The 23,033-nt window shown below is 44.5% G+C and overlaps 1 protein-coding gene across 4 annotated transcripts; it reads right to left on the bottom strand.

Annotated features, from left to right (window-relative positions):
• Positions 1 to 5,827: 5,827 nt before the first annotated feature.
• DYRK3 (dual specificity tyrosine phosphorylation regulated kinase 3) lies at positions 5,828 to 16,822 on the bottom strand. 4 transcript variants are annotated; one of them, XM_084976889.1, is made up of 4 exons: positions 16,576 to 16,822; positions 14,550 to 14,661; positions 11,097 to 11,649; positions 5,828 to 7,962 (listed from the first exon to the last, which is right to left on the bottom strand). In XM_084976889.1, the coding sequence occupies exon 4, from the start codon at positions 7,597 to 7,599 to the stop codon at positions 6,082 to 6,084; it is 1,518 nt and encodes a 505-aa protein (XP_084833015.1). In that variant the 5' UTR covers positions 7,600 to 7,962; positions 11,097 to 11,649; positions 14,550 to 14,661; positions 16,576 to 16,822; the 3' UTR covers positions 5,828 to 6,081. The 4 variants fall into 4 exon arrangements, with proteins under 4 accessions (XP_084833015.1, XP_084833013.1, XP_084833014.1 ...); XM_084976887.1 differs by having other exon boundaries at positions 5,828 to 7,656; positions 11,464 to 11,649; XM_084976888.1 differs by having other exon boundaries at positions 5,828 to 7,656; positions 11,602 to 11,649.
• Positions 16,823 to 23,033: the final 6,211 nt, after the last annotated feature.

The following is a 23,033-nucleotide window of genomic DNA, read 5'->3' as shown; positions in this document are numbered from 1 at the left end:
TTTTTTTTGTCTTTTTGCCATTTCTTGGGCTGCTCCCGTGGCACATGGAGGTTCCCAGGCTAGGGGTCGAATCGGAGCTGCAGCTGCTGGCCTACACCAGAGCTACAGCAACGCGGGATCCGAGCCACGTCTGCAAACTACACCACAGCTCACGGCAATGCCGGATCCTTAACCCTGATCACTGAGCGAGGCCAGGGATCGAACCTGCGACCTCATGGTTCCTAGTCAGATTCGTTAACCACTGCGCCATGACAGGAACTCCCCATCCCCCTTCTTAACAATGCCAGGGCTTATGCACAGATGCTCTGGAGAGCTAAAAGGATTTTATCGGCTGAATCTCTCCAAGGCTGTTTCTCATCCCACTCCTATTCCCATCCTAATTTTTTCTTTTTTGAGCATGTTCTTCTTTCTGTCACCAAGAGTATCTGTACCCCCAGCACACCCCTAATAATCCAGAGCCTGGTACTTACCCCCCACACAGGGATCTCTTCAGAGTACAGCACCCGGGTCCCGCTGGGAAAATCTCAGTTTCGGTTTTCATGCAACCATGAGAGGCTGAAAAATTCTCAAAGAAATTTTTATTTTTTAAAAAAACAAACACCCTAAAAAAAAACAAAAAAAAACCCCACTGACTCATCCATGCCAAACTGCACTTTCCAGAGGAAGCCTGTCAGCAGATTCAAGTGAACAATGATAGAATCTCGTGATACCAAATGATTCAAATCTGATGCTTCAGAGGATGACATCCTGAGCTGAAATAGCCACAGGTCACCATCTGGCATGATTTCGGGGAGTCCCTTCTTTCTCACTTGTGTGGTAGCAGAAGAGGTGAAACTCTTTTGAGTCAATGGTCAGGCAGGCGTCTCCTGTTCTAGAAAAATTATGAAAGCCTCGGCTTGGCTTAGTGGTTGGTGAGCTATATTAAGAATCACATCCCTTCTTTCAAAGTCTAGACGATATATTTGTAGCTCTGGCTTATCTCAGGGGTTAGGGCTCTCGAGAGCTTTTAGTCCTTACATGGATGGGTTTGCCGCTATGGCTCTTAAAAACTTTCCTCACTGCAATGAGCAGGCAGAATTTGACAGACACTTGGAAGGGATTAGCCTTAATCACATTCTGGTTGAAGGCCACATTTGGAAGTAAATTCTTTTTAAAATCTTGGGGTTTAGGAAGCACAAGTTGAATAGGACTGTGGGGTAGGTTGAAAGAGGATATTAAAAATATCATTTAAGGAGTTCCTGCTGTGGCATACAGGGTTATCGATATGATTTGTCTCTGTAGGGTGGTCATTTCAATCCCTCACCTGGTGCTGTGGCTTAAGGATTCAGCGTTGCTGCAGCTTTGGCGTAGGTCGAAGGTCAATCTCTGGCCTGGGAACTTCCATATGCTGTGGGTGTGGCAGAAAAAAAAAACAGCAAAAAAAAAAAAAAAAAAAAAATTTAAACTGAGAGGCCAATCACTGGAAGAGGATGACACTTCCTGGATCTGTCCATCCCTGGCCATGGTTCTCTCCTTGTTTGGAAGACTGTTTGCAAGGCTCTATGCATAGGAGGTTATGGGGCTCTACCGACTTGTTAGCTCTGGTGAGACTGAGGAGAGAGAACAGCATGTTCTGGCAATTCCACCTGGTTCAGAGGATAAGCATGTCTTCTTAATTCTCAAAGGAGAAAAAAGCAGAGAGATGCAGTCTGAAACAATCATTGTCACTTTTCCAACTTCTGTGTTGATGACACTGACTAACAGATGCAAGAGAAATAATTAAAAATCAATGAGAAAGAGTTTTCCATGATTCACCTTAGTAGGAGTATTCTGTTAGTTGGGACAGCTTAGACCCATTAATCAGCCACTACCTAAAATTGAGCATTTAACTTAATCATGCCCGGGTAGAAATTAAGCAAAACAGAGAATGTTCCCACAAGACCAGCTGCTACAGCTCCAAACTGTTTCACAGTTGAAACTTTTTTTTTTTTTTTTCCACTTTTTCTTAGGGCCGCTCCCCCGGCACATGGAGGTTCCCAGGCTAGGGGTCTAATCTGAGCTGTAGCCACCGTTCTACACCACAGCCACAGCAACGCGGCATCTGAGCCGCATCTGCAGCCTACATCACAGCTCACGGCAACGCCGGATCCTTAACCCACTGAGCAAGGCCAGGGACTGAACCTGCAACCTCATGGTTCCTAGTCGGATTCGTTAACCACTGTGCCACAACGGAACTCCCACAGTTGAAATTTTAAATCGTTTGTTCTATTTTTTGATCACACACTAAACCCCCTTAACAGATTAAATGTCATGAAAACTAAAATATAATGACATTGGTCAGCTAACCTGCCTGTCCCAACCCCCCTTAAAATACCTAAGAATAAAGCATGCTACTGTGGTTATAAGTCAACTTCCTCTGGTAACGGAGATCCAGCCTAGGCTCTTGCCTCTTTCTCAGAGCCCTGTGGGACAGAAGCAGAATCTTTATACCACAGTTAGATAATGGCTGTATTTTCCGTTTTATTATCAAGTGTCAAATAACTGGCCAGAAGCTGGTGGCCTCACCTTACTCTTCTGCGTTTATCCTTTCTCAAAAGGAAGAGATCAGAGATTGACTGTGCAGGTCAAATTGAAAGAAAAGAAGTGGGAGTTCCCCTGTGGCACAATGGGTGAAGAATCTGACTGCAGCGGCTCGGCTTGCTGTGGAGACATGGGTGGGATCCCCAGTCCGGCACAGTGGGTTAAGGATCCCACATTCCTGCAGCTGTGATGTAGGTCACAGTGGCAGCTCAGATTCGATCCCTGGCCTGGGAACTTCCATATTCCTTGGGTGCAGCCATAAGAAAAAAAGAAAAAGGGAAAAGAAGTGAGCACACCCCCAGTACCTGGAGGGAACCTCCAAAATCTGCACATGCTCAACAGCATCACAACAGGTTAACTCAGAGCTTCAGGAAGAGCCAGGCCTACCCACTTGAAGCTGGCATTCTTCTTTTTTTTTTTCTTTAGTTGTTATTTTATTTTTAGGGCTGAACCCGAGGCATATGGAGGTTCCCAGACTAGGGGTCCTCTAGCCTATGCCATAGCCACAGCAACCTGGGATCCGAGCCATGTCTGCAACTCACACCACAGCTCACAGCAGCGCTGGATCCTTAACCCACTGAGCAAGGCCAGGGATTGAACCTGCGTCCTCATGGATGCTAGTCAGATTGTTTCCTCTGAGCCACGACAGGACTCTCTGAAGCTTGCATTCTAATACAAGAACTTGTGACAGCACATGATCAATGAACAGATCGATCATTGTGAGAGCAGAGGTAGGATGGAGTCTATGAAGATGAGCAGGTATTATCTGGATTAGCCATTTTTCCATAGTGAAAGAAAAACATGACTTTAGCAAAGAAATAAAAATTCCTACGCAGCTCTTCACTGTCCAGTAACAATTTGCACACTCAGTTGATTTAAAGTCAATTTAATTAGAGTAGTGGCATGGCAAAAAAAAATAATAATAATAAAAAGTTTTTAAAAATAAAGTCAATATAAAAACCAATAAAGGAAGTCAACCAACTTGACCTATCTAATTGAAAGGACAAAAAAGGCTAAAGAACATTCTAGAAACTGTCAGACCCAGCCTGAACCACTGTACTAACTCTGATCCAATTACTCATTCAGTGCTATGGCTGGGCGGGAATCCAAGCAAAAATTTGACAGCGGCTGAGAAAAAGGGGGCACAGGGTGACAGCTGCTAAAAACTGCAATTGTCCCTGAACTTGAAATGCACTCATAAACCTCCCCAAATCCATCTGGCACAAGCGCCACACTTTAGAGCAAGCAGCCCACTCTCCCCAACTTGAACTGGGCATCAGGAGACAGGCGTGCCAACTTGAATGACTCTGCTCTGCGTCACCCTCTCCGTTGCCAAATTTTGCCAAAAACACATCCATTCACCTTCCCAGAGCTTTCTAGAATTTGTAGTGTCATGGGCTGTCTATATTCCGGCCCAAGATCAGTAATCTCATGGTCCATCAGAAGACCACATGCCAACCTCAGCCCCAGGCTCCATTCGCTCCCAAGTCACATCTGCAAGTCACACCTGGTGCTGGCCGACCTAGGAGACATTTCATGGACAACATCAACCTCGAAATCTAGCATGTGCCAGATGCGTTTGGGGTCGCGGGTCTCTCACACTGATAATGACTGGAAAAACTACATCCCCATATGCTCTGCCTAGATAATGCAGGAGTCTCTCACAAGGTCTCCATGAACTGAGAGCCTCAGCAGGCGTCAGAGGGGCTGAAAGGAGTTGTATATCCCACTGCCTTCTGTAAATCAGGGGTAGCAGAAATCATTTGAGATTTTAAATAGTCCAGTGGCTCAGTCCCCAGAAGGACTGTCACCTGCCTCTTTTCAGAGGCCAAGGTCTCAGTCTGAACCCTGTCATGCCCTGGGGTCTTTATGCCTGAGAAGCTGGGGCCACGCTCTGGGCACCTATTCTCACAGCCTATGCAGGGGGCCATCACAAACACTTTCGGATAAGGCAAAAGGTCCTTAAGTAATAGGCCCATGGCATTTTTCTTCTTGTGACTGTGCTGCTCAACAAAAACAGCCTCCTTCCCATCTTATGGAATCTGCAGAGACTAAATTAATAAATATGGAACCAGGAGTTCCCGTCGTGGCTCAGTGGTTAACAAATCCGACTAGGAACCATAAGGTTGTGGGTTCGATTCCTGGCCTTGCTCAGTGGGTTAAGGATCCGGCGTTGCCGTGAGCTGTGGTGTAGGTTGCAGATGCTACTCGGATCCCGAGTTGCTGTGGCTGTGGCTGTGGCTGGTGGCACCAGCTCCGATTAGACCCCTAGCCTGGGAACCTCCATATGCCGTGGAAGCAGCCCTAGAAATGGCAAAAAATAAATAAAAATGGAACTGGATCATCCTGACAAGTGTTGTGAAAAGCCCTGGACTACTCTCAAGAGCACACTGTCAGGGCAGAGTTTGGGCGGACTCTTGTTTCAGAGGAGGGAGGAAGCAGAGACAGGGCAGGGGGAAAATAAAAACAGGAGCAGCGAGTTAGTTGTCTCCACCCTTCTGAGTAAGGCAGTCAGCTAGCAAGTAGTTTTTTTTGTTTTTTGTTTTCCCATATGTACACCTGCGGCATAGGGAAGTTCCTGGACCAGGGGTTGAAACGGAGCTGCAGCTGCCAGCCTATGCCACAGCCACAGGGAACAATGGCTGTGAGCTGCCTCGGCAACCTACACCACATCAATGCCAGATCCTTAACCCACTAAGTGGGGCCAGGGACTGAACCTCCATCCTCATGGACACCAGTCGGGGTCTTAACCCACTAAGCCACAACGGGAACTCCAAGCAAGTAGTTTTATTAGCAGCCCTCACTGATTAAGTCTTAGCATTCTGTGAAGCGGTGAGATATCAGTAAACTGCTTTGAGTGCCCAGGAAACAACTCAACAGCAAAATAATAATCAATGAACTAATAACATAAAATAAAAACACCATATGTGACAGAATTGAAGGGAAGAGACAGGAGCCACTGAGAGGCAGTGACTCAACTTTTCTGTGTGACCCACAGCTTCCCGGAGCTCCCCCACCCCACATCTGCCATGAGCCCTTCCACCCAGCATGAGCCCTGGAACACCTGCTAGGGAGAGACCTCACTTTGGCTCTTGCCCAGAACATAGCCACGTCCCCAGTGAACCCTCTGGAACAGATGCAGAGGGAGACTAGAAGTGAGTGGTCAGGATATACTTTCCAGCATCTCTTCCACCTTGAGAAAGGGATTTGAACCATCAGAATAATACATCAGTTGACACACCTCTGACGATAATAACAAAAGATGCACTGACCTATAAAAAGTCATTTAATATATATTCCAGGATGGCCAATACAAGCTGGTTAGGTAATTAGCCCTTGAAGAGTTCTTTTACAATCATATAAAAATGTTTTGCCTTGTTAAAAAAAAGAAATCTAGTCTAACAAAAACACATCCACCAATGGGCTTGGGTTTTTTTTTTTTCTTTCTTTTTTTTCTCATTTTCAGGTTGGCAAGGTAATTAAAAATACACACATACACATCTCCAAGCACATCACTGTCCGCTAGCTAATCAGTTTTGGCAAGACACTGCTCAGAGGTATACCACTGCTGGTTTCTGACATTAAGTTAGCTGTAAGCTTACTGGCTATTCCTACAACTGGAGGCAGCTTGGAGCCCAGACCCTGGAAAGCATTTGCAGGATTTACTACCCGTTTGCCTGACACCTTTTCAATGGTGAGAGGTCTGGGCACAGACTTGCTAATCCAAGGGTGTCTTAATGCTTGAGCTGGGGTCAGGCGGGCAGAGGGGTCCCACTGAAGACACCTTTTCAGAAACTCTATAAATAAGTAGTCATCACACCCTTTCAGAGCTGTCACCCAGTCTTTGCTGCCTGGGGGGCCCCGCTTCTTACCCCTCCGCGAACGACCCCCGACAAGCACAACCCTCCCATCTGCCTGAGTGGTCACAGAACAGTAGCGAGGTAGGCCCTTGGAGTTAATGAAGTACTTGGCACGTTTGGACTGCTCCAGGAGCTTTGGTGGAGGCATCCCTAGAAGCTCCATCATACAGGCCAGCTGGTCTCCTTCATCCTCTCCAGGGAAGAGAGGCTGCCCTGTTAAAAGTTCTGCCAAGATACAGCCAAAACTCCATATGTCAATGGGCGTGCTATAGCGGCTTCCCAGGATGATCTCGGGAGCTCTGTAGAACCGAGACTGGATATACGTGTAAAGCTTCTGGTACTCGAAACAGCTGGACCCGAAGTCAATGACCTTGGTCGCGCTGCGCCCGTGGTGTTTCAGGAGAATGTTTTCTGGCTTCAGGTCACAGTGAATGATCTTATTTTTGTGGAGAGCATCCAGGGACTGCAAGATGGACTGGGCAAACTTGCGTACGAGCTGGATGCTGAAACCCTGGAACTTGTTTTTTTTAATGAGCTCGTAGAGGTCTATGCTCAGCAATTCAAAGGCCATGCAAACGTGGTTCCGGAATGTGAAACTTTCCAGCATGTGAATGACGTTCATGCTGCCCGTTTTATCCTGCTTCTTAAGATGCTCCAAAATCCGGATCTCCTCGGCAGCTTGACGATGAAAGCGCTTTTCATTGCGCACCATCTTCAGGGCCACGTACTGGCGAAGTTTGTGGTCATAGACCCGGGCTACCTGCCCAAAGCTGCCCTTGCCAATGATTTTGAGCACCTCGTATCGATAAGCTAGGTGGTCTCGAGGCACATGGATATAGGCCCCATCTGCATCATCGTACCCCCCATTATTGGGACCACCGACCACACCATGTCTTTTTTTTGCATTTGGACCCACGAAGTAAATTTCTGGGTAATTGACGATTTCCAGCTTCTCATAAGCAGTCAGGTGGTGTTTATATTGCTTCAGCGCTTGTTCTGGAGTCAGGGGCACCACTCTGGATGTTTTCGATGAACTGCTGGATTTTACCGTATTCAAGCTATCCGAACTTTGACCCTGAGAAGTGGTAGGAGAACATTTTTCAGAGTCGTTGATGCCATTGGACTGAAAAGTACTGGATCTTCGGTTGCCAAATTCTTGAAATAGCTGTTCTACCTTCATCTCACCTCCATTCAGAAAGCGCTGGGTATGATCTCTTGTTAAATGCTCAGTAGGGATCTACGGCAAAGAGAAACGAATCTATGTTTAAGTCATTAAAAGCAATGGAATGATGAAAGAACCCTCCCCCGACTGAACAAAACAAAACATGTCCAGGTGTGTAGTTAAAAGACCCAAAAGTAAGAAAAGAAGTCTCTAGAAACTTGTGTTACCCTAATCCTCAGACTCCCCAACTGTTATGGCTATCCCAACCCTCTGTATATGCCTTGCTTTGTTTTTGGGTTTTGTTTTTGTTGTTGTTGTTGTTTTTTTTTTGTCTTTTTGCCTTTTCTAAGGCCGCTCCTGCGGCATATGGAGGTTCCCAGGCTAGGGGTCTAATTGGAGCTGTAGCCACCGGAGCCACAGCATCGCCAGATCTGAGCTATGTCTTCGACCCACACTACAGCCCACGGCAACACCAGATCCTTAACCCACTGAGCGAGACCAGGGATCGAACCTACAACCTCATGGTTCCTAGTCAGATTCATTAACCACTGAGCCACGATGGGAACTCCTGCCTTGTTTTGTTTAAGACAAGGTGGTCTTGTTACCATCCCCTAAACATGCTAGTTCCTTCTATTAGGTATGTCTTCCTCTTGAGACTCTTTTCACCCCAACTACTCAAATCCTACACTCTTTCAAAGCCCAAGTCTAGTCGTCTCTCTTCCATTTGGAACTACTTTGGGCCCATACTAACTATGGCTCCACTCACATCCTAACTTTAGCTTTTCAAGTCTAGCACATAATCTGGCACTCACACACTCACACACACTCACACACACACACACACACACACACACACACACACACACAACTGCCTTATAATGTTTACTAGTTGTTATTTCAAGCTTCTTCCCAAATCTTAAGGGCATATAGCAGGAGCAAAATAATGCATATAGAAGTATTCCATCAATGATAAAATACTGTTAAGGGACAGAGGCAGGATATCAACCCAGGTCTTCTGAAGGCCAGTCCAAAACAGAATTTGGCACTAGGTTCTCTGAGTCCTGTCCCTCTCCAGGAGGGACAGGAATGCTAACCATGGCCTGGAATCGACCAAAGCCTCATTGTCTACTCCCAGGTCCCCAATAAAGTTATTGCATCTTTCTAGCTCAGTTCATTGAATCACAAACATTCTAATCCAGAGAGAACTCTTGAGATCACTGAGGCTGATTCTTTAAGTGTCTGATGAATAACAGTGAAAATACAGGGCCCCCGGGGTGTTTCTTGTAAAACTCTCCTCAAGACAAAGCGCCTCTTCCTCTCTTTCTCTCTCTCTCTCTCTCTTGCTCACAGACACATACACACAACTACTCTTCCTCAACAAGAGCCTACGTGACGCAGGGATACTCCTCTTTTTACTTGACGCTGCATCACCTTTTTCTGTGAACAGTAACCCATGGAAGAAAACTCTACTTATTAAATACCTCTGAAATGACATGAGAGCCTTTGAAATCAGATGCAGGAAAAGAGAAGCTAAAAGCCAAACACTAAAAAAACTACTAAGAAAAATATAAGAAGGTGCTAGAAGGAAAGATAAAAAAATGCTAAATCTTTTGTTTAAAAAAAGAATTCTGAGATGCTTCAAAGAACAACAATTTTTCTTTTCTTTTCTTTCTTTTTTTTTTTTTGCTTTTTAGGGATGCAACCACAACATATGGAGGGTCCCAGGCTAGGGATCCAATTGGAGCTACAGCTGCCAGCCTACACCACAGCTCACGGCAACACCGGATCCTCAACCCACTGAGCAAGGCCAGGGATCGAACCCACAACCTCATGGTTCCTAGTTGGATTCCTTTCTACCGCGCCATGATGGGAACTCCCAACTACCTTTCTTAATGGACCCTGAAGAACTGTACTCCCAACCTGACTGACTGAAAGCCTCTATGATCAGGGGTATGTAATTTCAGAGGAGCTCTGAGCTACAGTTACAATCTCTTAAAACAGGGGACAGATTAGGTGATGATTCAAAGTGGCCAAACATTTAAAAGATAGAATTTTATTTTTTTAATTTATTTTGGCTGTGCCCGAAGCACACAGAAGTTCCTGGGCCAGAGGCTGGACCCACGCCACCGCAGTGATCTGGGCTGCTGCAGTGACATCACTGGATCCTTAACCCACTGTACCAGAAGGTAACTCCTAAAAAATAGAATTTTAATATAACCTAAGAAAACAACACCTGACCTATCATCTAAATAAAGAAAAATACAAAAGATTAAAATAACAAAAAAATGAGGATAAAAAACATTTAAGCTTTGTCATACTTTAGACAGCCCTCATTTAGTTATAAAAGCAGGACATTAGTTCCTGCCTGCTCCTTTTAGGTCATTTAATCAATTTAAACATTTATAGAGTACTACAGTTACAAAAATGAGGTACTACACAATCTTACACATAAGTAAAGCAGCCAGTATAAACGCACCCATACTTTGGCACTGGGTTTTTAAATAAAGAGGCAAGTGAGGTCGGGTTGTGGCTCAGGGGTAATGAACCTGACTAGTATTCACCAGGATGTGGGTTCGATCTCGGGCCCTGCACAGTGGGTTAAACATCTTGTTAAGGAGCTGCAGCATAGGTCACTGATGAAGCTCGGATCTGGCATTGCTATGGCTTTGGCATAGGCTGGCAGCTACAGCTCTGATTTGACCCCTAGCCTGGCAACCTCTATATGCTGCAGGAGGCCCTAAAAAGACATAAATAAATAAATAAATAGGCAAGACACAGACCAGGAGAAATCTCTGATACCAAAATAGACAACTATCAATATTCAAGAAAATAAAACAGGCCTTTAGATAGAACCTAAATACCTTTTCAACTACCATTCATATGAACACTAATTGTTCACGACTGTAAAAGTGCTAAAAAAAAAAAAAAAGTGGCTTCAAGGCACTACAATCTATTAGGAGAATAAGAGTTGGCTGAACTAGGGAATTATAATTATTTGGTACTAGGTAGATTTAAATAACAAAATCAAACATTTGCATGCATCTCAGCCAATTTTCCCTTCAAGTTTTTACTACCTAACGTAAATGCATCTAAACATTGACTACTAAACTCTTGGGGACACATTCAAATGGCCTAGATTGGGGTCCTCGTTACACTGATCAAAAGGTGTAGGACAGGCTTAACCTTTAGCCCAGTTTCTTAACCTCGGTTTCTTTTATCTGTAAAATGTGGATAATGATATCTCCTTGCAAGATGTTTTGTGAATCAAATTATAACTAAGAATATAGGAGTTCCCATCGTGGTGCAGCGGAAATGAATCCGACTAGGAACCATGAGGTTGCGGGTTCGATCCCTGGCCTTGCTCAATGGGTTAAGGATCTGGCGCTGCCATGAGCTGTGGTGTAGGTCACAGACGTGGGCTCGGATCTGGTGTTGCTGTGGCTCTGGCGTAGGCCGGCAGCCTCAGCTCCGATTCGACTCCTAGCCTGGGAACCTCCATATGCCGTGGGTGTGGCCCTAAAAAAGCAACAAACAAACAAACAAAAAAACACTATATGCGAAAGACATTTACAAACTAGGAAACATGTTAAAAATACTGGGAACAATTAGGCAAAATTCAACATATTAATACTAAATATATTAAGGCTTAAACTCCTATACACCCTCCCTTCCCCTTCTCAGCTCATCTCTTCTGTCTCTGTTGGCACCTTCCTCCATAGCTGCAGACTCGTCCTCCACTAGATGTGTGGCATTAAATATGCTTCTGCTCCATGAAGGCTCCCACCACTGACCTTCCCTTAGGTTGCATGGGAACACCTCCCCCACTTTCTCCCCCACCTAAAAAAACCTGCTTCCAACTTGCTATACAGTTTAATGTGTTACCTCTCCAGAGAGATTTGAACTTGAACAGAAGATCAATGCCTTAACCCCAGGGAATGACTCTCTAGGAACTGTAGTCATCAATGACAAGCTGGTAGGAAAGGTATTTGTGGTCCAGGGTCCATCCCTGGGATATCTCACCTACTCTGCCTACATGTAGGGCTGCGCTGGCTCTGGAGGTCTTCGTCTCTGTTTGTGATAAAGAGAGGGTCTCAGGTACAGAACACTAATAACAACAGATGTAGTAACAGACACGGAATTTCCATAGACTATTACAATAAGATTAAGGATGTCATGTGGATTTCCTGACTCATGGTTTTTCCTTCAAGTGAGCCTGAATCTCTCTCTCTCCAAATTAAGTCTTTTGGTCTGTGTGTCTTTTAGGGCTGCACCCGCGGCACACAGAGGTTCCCAGGCTAAGGGTCGAATGGCAGCTACAGGGGCCAGCCACAGCCATAGCCAGAGCAACAGAAGATCCGAGATCTGAGCCGCGTCTGTGACCTACACCACAGCTCTTGGCAACGCCAGATTGTATAACCCACTGAGCGAGGTCAGAGATCAAACCCGCATCCTCATGGATTCTAGTCGGGTTCTTAACCTGCTGAGCCGCTATTGGAACTCCCTAAGTCTTATTTTGACCTTTAGATCTATACAGGAGTATGCAAATTTTATGCCAAAGCCAGCTAGATACCTCAGAGGGGCTGTCTTGCCCCCACCGTTTTTCTCTAGCTTGTCGCCCTTATCACATCCTCCCCTCACACAGCCTGTATCAGGCTGCTACGCATGTTTTCATGTTTTCAACTCATGTTTTCATATCCTACTCATGTTTTCAACACAGGCTGTACTTTCTCTCTGCAAGTGTGGCTCCCAGAACAGAACACGGCACTCTGGGTCTGGTCCACTATGGATTGTCCAGGTTTCAATCTCCAACGAATTGGCAGAATTCCAGTAAGGAATTTTTCCACACAGGGAGGGGTTCTCTCCTTATCTTTCTTTCCTTTCCTGTAAATAACTCAAATACTGGCCTGAATCAAATATGTATCAAGTCGACTTGCTATAAATAAGATCTTCCTTCCATTGTTCTAGGAGAATCTACAATTTTCGTGTATGTTAAAGGCAAATAGTTAGAAAACACTGTGTTTCTAGCCTAGGGTTATAATCACAATAACTGAGCAATGTCTACATCGACTTCAAACATTTTAGCTATGTAATTATGTCCACAGAGACAGATAAAGCCAGATTAATCCTGTTTTCTTTAAGAATGTTTCCCATGCGCTGTTAATTTGGAGAGCTCTTGATGTTTCGAACAGAATCTTCAACTGTGTTCATCAAGCCTTACCAGAGCTTGTTGAGAGATTCCAAAAAGGAATCTCCTTCTCATCCAGATATAAACCACCACCCACTCTCTCATTTATGCCCCTAAATCTCTGGAACACAAAGCCAACCCACTAAAAGCCTCGGGGCAGATGGTTTATAGGTTACAATGAGAATGTAAGGGTATCTTGCATAAACAATGAAGCTAAAGGACTTTGTGAAATGAGCAACAGGGTCCTGGGATGGAGTCATAGCATAATGAACTAGAAGTGTCACTAAGAGCTCAAAAGCTCTTTTTTTTCAGCAAAGTTTGCAAACTGGGTTAGAATCTAAAATCCTATGTTTCCCAAACTGTGTTATTCTGAATACCATACAGTGAAAAACCCAGTTTGATCTTGAAATATACAATTTAATTTGTATATTAAAGAAGAAGGTGACACTGGCCAACTCTAAACTAAAGTTAAAATGGACCTGAAGTCACCTGACAACCGGTAGCAAAAGTTTCCTATAGAGACATGCTAATTGTCAGCAAGTAACCAAGAAACCTGATAGTCAACACAAGAAGTACGTATGTGCTTCTGGAACTCTTAGAGGTTTTTACATTTTAAAGAAATAAGCTTGCAGAAAATGAAAAGGAAACTTACTGCACTTTGGAAGGGAGATTAAAAATAGAGTAACCAGCATTCCGAATATATTTAGCCCATGTTTTGTAATATTATTAGCCTTGAAAGTAGTGAAAAGGTTGATTTTAATAGCAAAAGCTGACAAAAAGTTGGAAAGAAATATGAAAAATGAAAGCAGTTTTCTAAAATATAATTTTAGGTATATGAAGGAGAAATATTGATAAATTAGTCTACTCAACTATTCCATTTGTTCATCAGATGATAATGCAGCAAATTTTAAAGTCACAGGACAGCTTTTCCCTGCCATGGAAGCCACCCAAACCCTGCTCTCCTTATAACTCTAGGCAGGCTGAGGCAATGAGAATTAATTTTTTTTTTTTATTATCTTGAGTAAAATGGTGTCAAAAGCTAAATGTCTGTAAGCTTCAAAATGATTAAATGGATCAAAACCAAACTGAACTGTTCAAGCCTTATTTATGATCTCTAAAATGTTCTCCTAAGTGTACTTTTAAGTGAGGGCTTGGGAAAAAAGATCTGCAGATCTCTAAGTTCAGGGGTATTTTTTGTTCCTTGCTTTTGTTAAAATGAGCCATCGTAATATAATGTATATATCACTCTATTAAAAAACGCAACATCAGAGTTCCCATAGTGGCTCAGCAGTAACAAACCCCACTAGCATCCATGAGGTTGCAGGTTTCATCCGTGGCCTTGCTCAGTGGGTTAAGGATCCGGTGCTGCCGTGAGCTGTGGTGTAGGTCAAAGATGTGGCTCGGATCTGGTGTCCCTGTGGCTGTGGTATAGGCCAGTGGCTACAGCCCCGATTTGACCCCTAGTCTGGGAACTTCCATATGCTGCACATGTGTACGGCCCTAGAAAAAAAAGGAAAAAAATTGTCTAGATAAAGATAGTATCCTCCCCCACCAATGCCATATATTTCCCCCTGTGATTGAAAGGAAGAGGTTGGGCTCCAAATCAAAATCATTCTAAAAAGCTAAACTTGGGCCACAGAAATTATTTCAGAGCCAAGAGAAACCAAATAGAAATGAGAAAGTCTGGGTTACCAGTGAGATGTAACTGTACTTTGAGCATTTAAAGTGGTACTTCCTCTTTTCCAGGGCCATTAGAGCACAAAGAATGACTTCATTTACTTACATTCAGTCTTCTGGGTAGAGGCGGTTCAGAAGGATTGCAGAGTGCATTTGAACAGGGTGGGCATTTGGTTTCATCTATCATCATGAAGGTATCATAGACACCATCCCCCAATCTAGTTGAAAGGATTACGGATAAAATCTGTCAGTAACTGAACGACATAAATGTGTATTTCCAAAACACCCAGTGTTTCACTGTTTCATATCTGCTACAAAGAATAATTAACATAAACAAATGTCCACACTGTGTTTTGGCACTGAGCACAAACCACTGGGGTATTTGGCAGAGGAAGAGAGGAAACTCAACTTTTCTTCCGTTGTTTTGTTCTTATAGAAAGGACAGCATTTCCAGCTTTGTATTTTGAAATAATGAAAATAAGTCTTACCTTCTGAATGTTGTTAACACCAGGGACTATCAGAAGGATCTCATTTAACTTACGACTTAAAAGCGAAGGTTAGTTTATATCTGAAACCTAAAGCTAAACATAGCAAACAAACAAGGCAGAGAACTGCATTTTCCAAGTCAGAGATTTGGATTCTAATCTCAGCTCTACCACCGGCTACACTACCCTCCTCTCTGAACCGGTATCCACATGTTGTAAAGGGAAGAATAGCTCCAGTCCACCTACTCTGGGTCTTACAAGCAAGAAATAAAAGGTCTTCTTAGAGCTGTCTTATTTTGATTTATCCATTCATCTACCTACTTAACATCTATCTAACTTGTAGAAAAAGACAGTGAATTCTACAGCAAATACTAAAGGGATTCTATTACAAAATGTACTAATTTCACGTCTTTACCCACTTAATTTTCTGTGGCTGGTGGAAGCTAAATGCCAAATGATCAAGGATCATTTCTCTATTTTTTAACACAGTGTCTCCACCACTATAAGGGAACACAAAAGATGGGAGAGGATTTATTTAATCCCCAAGATGGCCCTGAATAATGTATTTCATTTGTCACCAAGAACGTGCATTTCCCAGTAACACATATCAGCATTTCATTGTATCATTTTTACATGATATAAATACAATGATAATGACCTAGCTGCAAGCGAAGAATTTTTTTTAAATCTTTGAAACTGGAATATTTTAGTTTCTTTTAAAAACTGTTCTCTAAAGTTAGTTCTAGTGTTTTCTTAATCGATGTGTTATAGGAATACCAAGAGAAAAAAAAAAACCACCCCAAAACAAAAACCAAACAAACAAAATATCTACTACAAATATTTTTGGAATGTTCTCTTTTGAAAAACCATGCTCACATTCTGATAGAATTATTTGTCTTTAACGAGAAATGCTTCATTGACAAGAACGAAAAATTCTAGATGTGACTCTCTGCCAACAGCACGAACAAAACAAAATGGTACAGGCGAACACATTTAAAGAAAAAGACTGAAGATCTACAAGATTTCCTATAAATAGCCAAAGGAAATTACCCAAAGGAAGTCTCCATGCAAATGAAGTGTGTGTGTGTGGGGGGGGGGGGGTTCCTACTCTCCATTGTGGTGTAAAAACACAAGGCAAGGTGGCGAATCTCTCAAAATAGGATCCGCAGAAAGCCCTCCTCGGCTGAGCCTCTCACCTGCACATCCGGAGCCAGACCGCACCCCTCGCGGCAAAGCCCATAGAGTTCAGCCCTTGGTAATCTGCTCTATGCAACAGGACTTTGAAAAGTGTTGCTCCCTGTCTCCTCCAGTTTGCTAAAATGCCTCATAAAAAGTCCTAGCTTCTTAAGAGTTCCTTACCATATACCCCCAATCTAGTCTTCAGGGATAGTCTGGAGAAGGTGGGGATTCTCCTTTCCCTAACTCCGCTCTAGCCCCCTCCCACGCTGGGCTGGGGGGAGGGGAGCTGATGGAGAGGAAGAGGGTGGCTTGGTCCCTAGGAGAGAGAGGGTCAGACCCCTTCGCCTCATCCCTCGAGCGGGGGTCTCGCTCAACCTCCAGCCCAGCTCTTCCCCACCCCCAGATCTCGTCTGCCAGAGCCGGCTGCTCACTGGGGCGCCCCAGCCCGTTACCCCGCGGCGCCGTTACCTCCGCTGCTGGGGCGGGAGTCCAGCTCCCGGCTGCCCCGCATCCTTTCGCCCGGGCCCGCGAGCGGTGCCTCCCATCCGTCAGCTCGGGACCCCCGGGGGGGAGGGGCGGCGGTTGAAGGATCCAGCAGGCAGTGTCCACCTGCACTAGGGCGGCTGCCTCCCGGAACGCGACGCTTCCCCAGGAACTCGCGTCCAGACACTGCAGCTCCACGCGCCTTTGCTCGGGACTGGCCCCGGACGGGAACAGCAAGACAAGCACCAGGGCGGGAGGGGGAGCGGAGTGGTCGCCTAGCAACCGCGGCACGCCCCGGGAAACGCCTCTGCGCAACTACGCGTTGACGCACAAGGGCGGGGTGAAGCCTCTCCCTACCATGAGGCGAGCTTGTACGATGCTGCAGCCGGCTCCTGGAGGCCGGAGGTGCAGATTCTGCTGTCTGGGCAGCGGAGGTTCTTTGGCCGCAGGTTGAGGCCGGGGCGCTCCGGCGCGGGAGGGAGACAGGCCCTAAGGCGGGCTTGTGAAATAGCACTTAGTCCCGGATTTCTGCGACAGAAGTGCGGTCCGCCCCTCACGGTCAACTGTCCCTTAGCAGGTTGCAGCCAGGCGTTCTAAAACCTGCCTTGAATATGATTAAATAAATAACTTTTCAGACTTGCTCACCGAGGAGTTGTCCCTCCGGAGAATAATGAGTTAACGAAGGAGAGCAATAATAACCCATTTTGTGACACTACCTGCGCTACGAACATTTTATTTAACCTCAGAAATCATACCAGATGATGATTTCTTTTAGATTTAAATTAACTAGGATCCGGAATTTAAGCTGAGGTTTGTCTGACTTCCTTTTAATGGGATCCCACGCATGGTAGGGCTCTAAGAGCCATTTTACGGATGAGAAAACCGAGGCCAGAGAAGCCGTGCTTCCTCGGGATCATCTAGTTGGCGAAGCCTGAGCCAGCTGTCTCCAAATTCCCAGGCTCCCTCCTGCTGCACCAGGTCCCCTGGAAATCTCTTCCTTTTTCCTTGGAATGGGTGGGAGTTTTCCCTCTTCATTTTCTGAAAAGTTAAGGTACCTCGGTAGCACCAATGTTAAGCGGATTTCCATATCTGAAGTGAAAGAGAAAGAGGTTAAAATAAAAGAATACCAGTGTTGTTTTCTTGAGTGTGACATCCAGTCGGATTTTCTACATTTACAAAGCACGAGGCAGGCCTCCTGACCAAGAGAACGAAATGTTCTTAAAATGCTGAACATGGGCGCCACCTGGTGGGGATTGGGGACTTACTGTCCCAACTCGGCAAAGCATAGTCCATAAATCTGAAATTTTCCATCCAAGGCTCATTTCCGTGTGACTAAAAGTCATACTCCCTGTTCTCATACTTTCAAGTAAAAATGTCCTTAAAATCCAAAGGCTCTTCGCTTTATAAATTAAGAATGTTTCGGTTTTGGGAAACTTTATTCTTTGTGATCCATGTTTCTTTACCCTAAGATATAACTACAAATTCAAACGTTTTCTTCCCCGATATCTAAATTTTTTTCTAATCTTATCAATAAGCTCTTTTTAAAACCTCACCCTGGAGTTCCCGTCGTGGCGCAGTGGTTAACGAATCCGACTAGGAACCATGAGGTCGCGGGTTCGGTCCCTGCCCTTGCTCAGTGGGTTAACAATCCGGCGTTGCCGTGAGCTGTGGTGTAGGTTGCAGACGCGGCTCGGATCCCGCATTGCTGTGGCTCTGGCGTAGGCCGGTGGCTACAGCTCCGCTTCAACCCCTAGCGTGGGAACCTCCATATGCCTCAGGAGCAGCCCAAGAAATGGCAAAAAGACGTAAATAAATAAATAAATAAATAAATAAAACCCAAAGAAACAACAAAACCCAAGAGATAGCAACAACAACAACAACAAAGGACAAAAAAATAAAAAAAATAAAAAAAAAAATAAAACCTCACCCAGCCCTTCCCCCACGCTTGCCCAACTAGAGCAATCCTGCTTCCATATGGATTTGTATTTGGACTCCTGTGCAAGCTTTTGTTTGAAGGAAGAGTTCCTTGGCAACAAAAGGTTTGCTGTTGAGGGCCTTTCCAGCTCTAAGATTGCAAAATTCTATTAAATAATCATTGTTCTTAGTACTTATGTGGACACCTCAGACCATTTTACTGCCCTAAACATTCAAATGGGACTTGCCCCCACAAGTTTCCTTACTTCATTCTGAATCACCATTTTTCCTCCAGGTCTGTCTTAAGACATATCTACATAAGCCAACTTGAAGCATTCCTTCCTGCTCCCCTTCCTGCCCCTGAGGTGGGAAAACACAGAGCCTTTCTTTGTCTTTAGCCTACTGGTCCCAAGGTCAAGGGATCAAGGATTACTTGAGTGAGGGTGCTGGAGCTTCATGAATCTCTGACCTTAGTGACCCAAGTACTTTCCAGTATTTCTTCAGAGAGCCCCTGTTTCATAGCAGTGAGGATGGATCAAAGCCCAATGAGGGATCTAGCAGGAGCCTCCTATACCCCCACTGAACTGCTACCCTCTGTGCTCTCCAGCTTCTAAGCAGCTTCTACATCATTTATGCTCTTTCTTTTTTGGGGGGGGTAAAGGAGAAAAAGGTAACTATTGCTTTGCCAGGCAAAGGGGGCTACAGAAGGCTACCACCTGGTTAAAGACTGTGACTATGCTCTTTCCAACACCCTTATCAAAGAACTGAGTTCGCCTCTTGGTGTTGAGCCAAAAGACACGACAAAGTCAAAAGAGCGAGAGAAGAAAGGATTAATTCCTTGCAGCAAGTAAGCAGAACACTGCCGATCTTTACCAAAGCAGTATCTCCCAGAAGAGTCAGACTGGAAAAGTTTAAAGCTAAGGGTATATGCGTATTCATGAAAGGGCTTGGGGGCTTGACAGAGTTCAAGTTTTAGTTGGTTGAAGTCAGGAGGGTCATCAGATGTCAACATCATCATCCCTTAGGCTCCAGTTGATGGTAGTTGAGGGCGCCAGTCTTTGCCATTGAAACAGAGCCGGGAGTCTATGACTTCTCTTGCCTGATCAGAGGCAATGCTTCTGCATTCTTTTCGTCCCTTGAGATAATTAATTACTGAGACTCATTCAAGGGCAAGCACTGTAGCCAAGTTTAGATCACAAAATGTCCTAGGTCAAAAATGACTTTCCTTTCTGTCAAAAAAGCCATGTCTAGTTCTCTTTCTCTGGGGACTCCCAACCCTATCTGCTTACACTCCCAAGTCCCACTCAAGAGTAGTTCACAGTCTTTATTGTCTCACTCAATGTAGCTAAAGCCAGATTTATCTATCATGGATTAGCCAAATACCATATAAGGTACCTGCCTGCTCCTTGAAGCCAGTACTAATACATCTGCAAAATAAGGACCCAAACCAAAAAGTGTTTTTTGAAGACTATTCCAGGGTCTTTAAAAATCATCAAAAAAAAAAAAAAAAAAAAGAAAGAAAGAGACATTTGTTACTGAGCTTTGGCCTCCTTTTACAGAGAAGCTACAGACATTTACAACAATTAATAAATGTTTGGTGCCACACTGAGATATTTTATATAAAATGCACATTTTTAGAAGTTATTATTGGCATTTATATTTGCCAATCTACAGAATGCTAACGTGAATGACAGTTCTTAGTTGCTTACTTCATGATCTTCACTGGAAAGGAAGGTTTTAAGGGTTGTGTGTTCTAATTTAAATATGTTAATTTAAGGAGTTCCCGTTGTGACTCAGTGGTTAATGAATCCGACTGGGAACCATGAGGTTGCGGGTTTGATCCCTGGCCTTGCTCAGTGGTGTTGCCATGAGCCATGGTGTAGGTTGCAGACATGGCTCAGATCCTGAGTTGCTGCGGCTGTGCCTTAGGCAGGCAGTTGTAGCTCTGATTCAACCCTTAGCCTGGGAACCTCCATATGCCATGGGTGCGGCCCTAAAGACAAAAGACTACATAAATAAATAAATTAGGCTACTAGAAATAATAAAGGAAACATTTTCGTATATAGTTGCAAAGTAGGATTGTGTTTTCAGTAAAAGAAGTTGTGAGGAACGGAACTGCATTTTGTTAAGGGAAAAGAAAGTCTTCTTTTCCTAGAGCTGGTTGTTTCTGGATGGGAACTAAATAAGGAAAAGCTAATATGGATACAGAAAGTTATATAAGCTTTGTGGAAAAGGAACCCTGAGAAAAGAGTTTTGTACATGATCAGGGCTAGCTAAGCTTAGAGTAAAATTTTTTTTTTTTTAATTTTTAATTTTTTTTTTCCTGCTTTTTAGGCTGCACCCGAGGCATATGGAAGTTCCCTGGTTAGGGGTCGGATTGGAGCTGCAGCTACTAACCTACACCACAGCCACAGCAATGCCTGATCCAGACACATCTGTGACCTACAGTGCAGCTTGCAGCAATGCTGGATTCTTTTTTTTTTTTTTTTTTTTTTTTGTCTTTTTGCCTTTTCTAGAGCTGCTGCCGCGGCATATGGAGGTTCCCAGGCTAGGGGTCTAATCAGAGCTGTAGCCACTGGCCTACACCACAGTCACAGCAATGCCAGAACCTTAACCCACTGAGCAAGGCCAGGGATCGAAACTGTTGTCCTCATGGATACTAGTTGGATTCATTAACCACTGCACCACAACGGGAACTCCTATTTACTAATTTTTTGCAGCAAATTTTTCACCCGGTAAAATGCACAGCTCTTAAATTTATATTTTGATGAGTTAACAAATGTGTACGCCTGTGAAACACACACCCCAATCAAGACACGGACTACTTCTATAACCCCAGAAAGTCCCCTCCTGCCCCTTTCCAGTTAATTATCTCACCGCAGGGAAAAGCACCGTAGGTTAGTGTTGCTTATTTGTGAGCTTCATAAAAGTGAAATTACGCAGTATGTACTCCTTAGCGTCTGGCTTCTTTCTCTTAACAAGTTGCTTTTGAAATTTGCCCTTATGGGTGCATATCTAAGTAATTTATTCTTTTCTACCAAGGTCTAGGAATGCAGTGAGTGGATTTACCACTGTCAATGAACATTTGGGTTTTTTCCACTTTGGAGCTATTATGAATAAAGTTCCTAGAAACACTGTGTACAGATCTTTTTGTGAGCATGTATTTTTATTTCTCTTATATTAGTTTCACAGGGCTTGTGTCAGTTTCTCTTGTGTTAGTTTGTGGGATCCTTAACCTACTGAGCAAGGCCAGGGATAAACCCGCATCCTCATATATACTAGTCGGGTTCGAGTCCACTGAACCACAATGGGAACTCCCAAAGCTGTAGCTTTCTGAGCTGTAAAAAGATTTCACTTCTGAGCAGCTATACAAATCTTTTTTTTTTTTTTTTTTTTTTGTCTTTTTGCCTTTTCTGGGGCCGCTCCCGTGGCATATGGAGGTTCCTAGGCTAGGGGTCGAATTGGAGCCATAGCCGCTGGCCTACACCAGAGCCACAGCAACGTGGGATCCAAGCCGAATCTGTGACCTACACCCCAGCTCACAGCAACACCGGATCCTTAACCCACTGAGAAAGGCCGGGGACTGAACCCACAACCTCATGGTTCCTAGTCGGATTTGTTAACCACTGAACCACAACGGGAACTCCCAGCTATACAAATCTTGTTTTGCCCAATCACCAGTGTCTGAGGGTTCCTACCGACTCACCTGGGATCCTCAAACTCATAACCCTATTAGCTTGGGGATATGAGTTTGAGGGAGGCAATGAAGAGGAGAGTTTTAAAAACCCAGCTGAATACCTAGTCTGAGCGGCCCCAAGAAAAGGGAAAGGACAGATGGGCATCATATTCACAAAGAAAGATTTCACCTTGCTGAAGTAGGGGGCAGCTGGGGGCTCCCAAAGGCACGTGGGGCAGGCTAGCTGGGAAGTGGTTGTGGCTCTTCTCGGACTGGGTGCCTTGGTCTTGGCTGGCACCCACCTAGTGCAGAAGACCTGCCTACACAGCAGAGCTGAGCTGGGCATGGTAGAGCTCTGCCTTCTTCAGCTCTGCCTGTGGTTTTATTTTGCAAGTGCAAGCGCCTGATGTGTGTATCTTTGCTTCCTGTGTCCCCCTTTAATATTGTGAGTTCAATGGCTTAGGCTTTTAAGCTTTCAATGTTTATACTGTAAGCAAAAGAGCCAGTGGAGGATGATTTCCTGGGAGAGCAGCTGGACTGCTTCCGTCACAGTGACATGGACCCATGGGCTATCTGAGGAGGCACCGGGGGTGAGAAATGCTTGTGTTCCTGTATTAGCTATCCAGGGCCACATAACAAACCATCCCCAGGCTTAATAGCTTAAAACAATAATTATTTACCATCTCATGATTTCTGTGGCTTAGGAACTGAGATGGGGCATAGTGGAATGACTAGTCTCTGCTCCTTGATGGCTGAGGCCTCAGTTGGAAGACTTGAAAATATGTGGGGTGGGATGACTTGCCCAGGGCAGGAGGCTGTGTTTCCAAGGTGGCTCAATCTCATGGCTGGGGAG

The sequence above is a fragment of the Sus scrofa genome, chromosome 9, assembly GCF_054392235.1.
Source record: "Sus scrofa isolate SSC_HxYL_T2T_F1_AM1 chromosome 9, Sscrofa_HxYL_maternal_Yorkshire_Landrace_v2.0, whole genome shotgun sequence".
NCBI lineage: Eukaryota > Metazoa > Chordata > Mammalia > Artiodactyla > Suidae > Sus > Sus scrofa.
The sequence above is the reverse complement of the archived record's forward strand: the minus strand, read 5'-3'. Positions and strand labels throughout refer to the sequence as shown.